The sequence below is a fragment of the Carlito syrichta genome, unplaced genomic scaffold (assembly GCF_000164805.1).
Source record: "Carlito syrichta isolate Samal-C Ts95f unplaced genomic scaffold, Tarsius_syrichta-2.0.1 Scaffold305012, whole genome shotgun sequence".
Lineage (NCBI taxonomy): Eukaryota > Metazoa > Chordata > Mammalia > Primates > Tarsiidae > Carlito > Carlito syrichta.
Genome location: NW_007249108.1, coordinates 96890 through 102889, shown reverse-complemented (window position 1 = coordinate 102889; position 6000 = coordinate 96890). Strand labels below are relative to the sequence as shown.

General features: G+C 57.9%; 1 protein-coding gene across 3 annotated transcripts in view; it reads right to left on the bottom strand.

The window, feature by feature from the left end:
• Nucleotides 1-629: 629 nt before the first annotated feature.
• The window catches only part of CAMK2A (calcium/calmodulin dependent protein kinase II alpha), a 68001-nt gene continuing 62630 nt past the window's right edge, over nt 630-6000 (bottom strand). For 2 of the 3 annotated variants that reach the window (XM_008061046.2, XM_021713941.1), the window contains 2 exons: nt 3837-4065; nt 630-3602 (listed from right to left, as the gene is read on the bottom strand). In XM_008061046.2, the coding sequence (XP_008059237.1) occupies nt 3599-3602; nt 3837-4065 (233 nt within the window). In that variant the 3' untranslated portion in view covers nt 630-3598. Of the gene's footprint in view, nt 3603-3832; nt 4066-6000 lie in introns of those variants that run through there. The other variant, XM_008061047.2, reaches the window with a different exon arrangement.

Below are 6000 nucleotides of genomic sequence, written 5' to 3'. Positions count from 1 at the left end.
GGTCCGAGGGCCCAAGGCCTCTGCATCACCTTTCTGGCTCTGCCTGGCCAGAGGCTCGGGCTCAGAGCATCAAAGCTGCCTCTGATGCGGCAGTGGACATCCCCTCTCAGCAACCTCGTCTCTGGCCCTAGGCCCCTGCCCCAGGTACTTGACCCACACATGTTTGTGGGTAGAGACCCCTCCTCTCCTTCTTCATTCCCCAAATCGCTCTCCCTGGTGATTGGGGGCCAGGGGCTTGTCTGTGAAGCAGGACTGAGGGACGAGCACAGCTGGGGACCTTTTGCTGAAATAACCTCCTCACTATCCAGTAAAACAGACCAAGAAGGGAAGAACTTGCTTTAAGGTCTGAGGGAGCCTCTGGCCCGTGGCTGCCCGAGGTACCATGTCCACCCCCTTGTTCTTAGTGAGAGGACCCCGGTGCCTGGGAGGAACCCACCCATCCCAGGCTCTGAAGGTGGGCCCATGGTCCAGGCCCAATTCCACAGTGACTGGCTCAGCCTAGAGCCCATGACCTGAGTTGGTCCAATCAGAATGACGACCTAAACGGACTTTGCTGCGCAGCAGACCTAGAACAGAAAACAAACAAGACCTCCCGGCCAGGGGCTCAGTGAAGACAGGAGACACACACGCACAGGAGTGTGGAGCTATTTATTGCACTGAAAACACCAAGAATAAAACAGACACCCCTTCTTCCCATCCCGCCCCCCCATAGCAGAAAGTTTGAGCAGTGGTCATTCAAGTTCACAGCCACATTTTTTTTTTAAAAAAAGAAATGAAAAAACAAAAAGAACTGAAACAAAACCCCAAACAAATAGTAACAAAGAGACCAGCACGGGGAGTCTGGCAAACACACCCCCCACGGGGTCTCCCTCTGCCGGGAGACAGGAGGCGGGGGCGGGACTCTCACTCGGCAGGCATGAACCCAGGAGAGTACTTTCCTGTAAACTCAGGTGCATGCTGGAGCCTGGGCTGTGACTTGGGCTTTTTTGCGTCTAAAGGATGTTTCAGAGGAACATGGAGTTTGTCTGGTGAGGGGGGATTCCAGGCAGCTTGCCTGCCAGTCTCCCCTGCTTGCTGCCTCAGGGTCACCCTCGGGGCCCCCACAGGCGGGGCCTTCGCCATGGGGCCATCGCAGCCCGGGGGAGGGGACCTGCCTCCACTGCTCCAGCATGTGAAAAAGGGCAGGGTGGGCAGGAGGCGTGTTGGCCAATGAAAGGCAGGACCTTGGGGTCCTCCCGCTCAGTTTCCTCCAGTGGGGAAACCAAGACCCAGAGAGGGGAAAGGACTCGCCGAAGGCTTCACAGCTTGAAGGGAAGCCTACTAATCCCAGACACCGCTCCTTCCCCGGCAGTCCACTGCTGATAAGCAGTCGACAGGCACCAAAGAGGGAAATTAAAAGGCCTGGCCAGGTCCGGAAGCAAACGGGAGGCCAGCCAGGGCCAACCCCGTCGGTTCTCACCGGCGTCTCGGGCTTCGTGTGCCACTGCATTTGATCTTCATCTGCTGTGTGGGAACACTCAGCCCTTCCAGCCGATGAGGGAACTGAGGCTGCAAAGAGCTCAGGCCTCGCCTCAGCAATTGTAGCATCTCCTGGGGAAGGCCACGCCCTCCTCCCCTTTGGCTGGGGATGGCTCTAGGGGACCGGCAGCTCATGACGGGGACAGTCGGTTCTGCTGTCGGGCATGGGATCACTGGTCCTTCCTGGGAAGCCCTCTGGGCCGGGGGCAGGCTAAGAGCCCACCCAGGGCCAGACAGCAGGGTCTCTACCGAGGATAGAGCCAGCTTGGAAATCAGGAGGCCTAGGCAGCATGCTTCCTGGCCTGCAGCTCCCGCCCAGCCTGTCCCACCTGTGCCCAGGCAGCAGCAAGACTTAAGAAAAGAGCCCAGCAGACAGCTCGTGACCAGGGAGACTCAGGAAGTCCCGGATCAAACATCCTCACCAGTTCTGCTCCAAGCAACACCGGGAGGGCCAGAGCACCCTAGGCTCTCCTCCCCTAGAATCCTCCAGAGGGGACAGTATCTCATGCTGGCAAACACGGCCACACAGAGGCCAAAAGCACAGAGAGGCAGCGACATGATTCTGAGTCGGACACTGAGAATACAACCTCTATTTTTTTTTGTCCAAAACATGTAGATTGGTTTTGCTGAGTGTTTTTTTTTTCTTTTCTTATTTGTAACATACTTACTGCATATAAAGTCATGCAAAGAAAACAGTGCAGACAGTAGGTCCTAGTGGATGTGCCAAGGTGTTCCACATCAGTCAGTCCCGGGGGGTGGGAGGCAGAGAGGAGGAAGAGCGAGAGGGTGCACCGAGCTGCAGGGGGAGGCGTGGTGGACAGAAGTCCGCAGAGCTCTGCTTTGGCCCTAGGACGCCAAGGGCGGGAGGCAGCGAAGACATACTCGTGTGAGGCCCTGGAGGCAGGTGGGCGCAGGGGCAGCCACAGCACGGAGGGGGGGTCCCTGCGGTGCGGGAGTCGGGATCCAGGAGGTAGGGAAGCAGGGAAGCTCGGTGTTCCCACCCTGACAGCCTCTCCCTCCTCGCTATCCCGACTCTGCTGCTTTGTGGTCCTGAGGGCACACCTGTGTCAGCTCACCTGGGGACCGAAGGGACAGAGAGGCCCTTCTGCCCCGGACGGAGTACACCTCAGCCCCAGAGAACCGCGGGTGGCAAGGGCCACTCAGAGAGGACCAAAAGCAAAACAAAAAGAGAATCTAGAACAGAAAAAAACTAGCCCACCCCTCTTCCTGCCCCCTCCCAACCCCGCCTTTCTCGGGACAGCTGGAGAGGTCTAGCTACGACATACATGTCCATGAACGCGAATCCATTTACGAAACACATGGAAGTCGGCTATAAAAAGGCATGCTGTCCAAGGAGAGTGATACCTACACGTCGCTTTCTCTTGCCCAAGAAACAACTAGATTCCCTCTCTGAGCTAGGATGAGGCTGGAATTCTCCAGGGTGACGAACGCACGGGGAGGGAGGGGCTTCACCAGGAGGAAGCGGGCAGCACATGGGGGCACCTGAGAGGGTCACGCCCCCCACGCGGAGGGGAAGGGCCAGTCGACCACCACGAGGTCGGCACGGGGAGGGGAGCGCGAGGGAGGCATTTGAGGCGGGAGACGCCTGGTGTCCACTCCTCTCTCGCCCTCTTCCTCAGGGAGGGCGGCTCGGGGGCCCTGGAGGGTCATCTGCCCTTCCCCGGAGACCCGGGAGGAGGAGAGACCGGGAGAGGGACAGGCGGATGCCGTGTCTCCCTTGCTCCGCCCCTCTCTCTCCCCGGCCTCAGTGGGCACAGGGCTGGGGGAGTCCAGCCTTCCTCCAGCAGCCGGGGCGTGGGGCCACCCCCGGCACCCAGGCCCGAGGACGCCCCGCCCTGGCGAGAGAGGGTGGGAGTCAGGCGGGAGACCTGGCCATCCGCGCCGACGTTGTGATGGCTTTTGCGAACAAGCAGGTGTCTTGATGCAGGCAGAGGTGATGGCGGTGGGTGATGGGGAGGGGGAATTCCAGCAAAATCCACGCGGGAGAACCAGCAGCCACATTCCACAGACCAGAAGTGAATCTCCGCAGCACAGGGAGCAGCGGCCCCGGCCTGGCCCTTCAGCTGGAAGACACGGCAGGCGCTGCCAAGGTCAACCCGCCCACCCCACCACCCAGGAGGGGTCCCAGCCACCTCCCCTGGCCCCTGCCGGGCTCTTTGAGACCCGCAGGCCCGGCCTCCTCCCTGGGGTCTTCCCGACCCCGCTCTGCCGCCCTTCAGAGTCAAAGGCGGCAGCGGCTTCCCGTGGACTCCCTCACCCCTCGATCCGCTAGGCCACCCTGGGGGGGGAGCTCTTACTGGGGCAGGACGGAGGGCGCCCCGGATCTGTGGAAGTGGACGATCTGCCACTTGCCGTCCCGGCGGTGCCAGACGCGGGTCTCCTCCGACTGGGCGGTGCGGGGGATGCCGCCTGCGTCCAGGTACTGTGTGATGCGAATGTAGGCAATGCAGGCCGACTCGTCACCCATCAGGTGGATGTGAGGGTTCAGGATGGTGGTGTGCACGGGCTTGCTGTTCCGGGACCACACTGGAGGCGGGCGGGAGGGCGGAGGATGCACTGGGGCCTCCTGCCTCCCGGCCTTGCGCTCACCTCCCGGCCACCCTCCACGGGGTCTCCTCTGCCTGCACGTTGGCAGAAGGGGCTGCTGTGACAGGGCCCAGCTTCCTGCCGTCGGGGTGGAACTATCACAGCCCAGCTCAGATACTGTGGATTTCAGACACGCCACATTCTTCAAACACAGGCAAGTGGGACTTCAGACTCACAGGCTCCCAGCCACGTGGAAGCTTAGAGCCAAAGCAATCACAGAACCAGGTGGCTTAGACCAGAGTCTCATCTCAAGATCCAGGCAGCAGGCAGCCACATAAACGAGGGGGCTGAGCTGGGGATAAGGTGCTAAATGCCAGCTGACCCTCCGCCTCCTGGTCAAGGAGGTAATAGGGAGTGATGGGGTCTGTGGTGAACAGAACACCTGCGCCATCTAAAGAGGGCGCCCTGTACACAGCTTCCCTGGCGGTCGCTAAGTAAGTGGGATTCCTGTCCACACACCTGGCTTTTCAAGAGCATCTGGATTTTGACGTGAAAACTCTCCATTTTAATTACTGGCATCTAATTCAAATTTAAAACATCATGTGAGCCATGGAAACATGTCTGCAGTCCAGAGGGCCCGCGGCTCCCACTTGCCACCTCTACTGTAGAGATACAAACTTGTGAAAACTCCCGGAATGCTAGAATTGTGGAATCTGAGAACCTGGAAATTATAGGGATGGCGTTGCGGTCACGGGGTGAGTTCACGGAGCTTTCCAGAGCCGAGGGAATGTGAAGCTCTTGGACTCGAGGGTGAACCACCACCATGATTGTTACATTGATTCTAGAAACCCATCTTTTCCATCAAGATAGAAAAACAAGAGCGTAGGGAGACAGTAGCCAGGGGAGGGCTACGGGGGTGACTAGGAGTGGCTAGGATGGGGGCCTAGAGGACCCCTTCCCGCCGGGCGGCCCCAACTCCAGCCTGCCTTTCAGAGAGCTGGGTTAAAGCACGATCCCCAGCCCCGCCCTCAGGGAGCCCGGGTCAAGAATCTGTGACATTAAAAGGCCCCTTCTACTTCCAAACCCCAATCCCAATGCCCAGCCAGTTTGTGAGCCACTTAATTCCTGAAAAATGTCAACTGTTTTTTTCTTCCAGGGTTGCACGATAGCATCCAAAGACCCCACCCCAATGCTATCATCACGCCACACTCATACTTTGGATAGCAGGCCTACAACCACCAAGTTGTAGGCATGTGGGATAACAGACTTTGAATTCTGGGCTCTCAGACACACAGAAGGTAGCATTCTAGCATCGTAGACCCAGGAGTGACCTCAGAGATCACCCAGTGGCCCAACCACGAAATCTGAGGAGGCCTCTAGAAGTCTCCCTGACAGCATCTGGGGCAGGAGGCACACAAGGCCATCTATTTCAGTGTATTCATTTAGCAGATATGGAAACTGAGGTCCTCGTCCCAAGCTAGGCCAGGTCCTGAAACAAAGGCAGTAGAATCTAAAAGAAGACAGTCTCCGAGTGGGACTGAACTAGAACACTCTAGAAAAATCCCAGGAGGGATCAAAAGAGCTTGGCATTGTTGGAGCCCTGGGTCTTGTCGTGTAATCAGTGAGGGCAGTGGACCCAAGGGCCATTTGTAAAGAAATACCCCCCAATGTATTTTGTAAAGATTGGAGGCTTTCTCTTTATATATACATTTTAGAGATGGAGTCTCACTCTGTTGCCCAGGCTAGAGTGCTGTATCACGCGATTATAGCTCTCTGCAGCCTTGAACTCCTGGGCTCAAGGGATCCTCCTGCCTCGGCCTCCCAGGTAGCTGGGATTATAGGTGCACACCATCAGACCTGGCTCATTTTTAAATTTTTGTAGAGACAAGCTCTCACTATGTTGCCCAGGCTCATCTCAAGCTCTTGGCCTCAAGG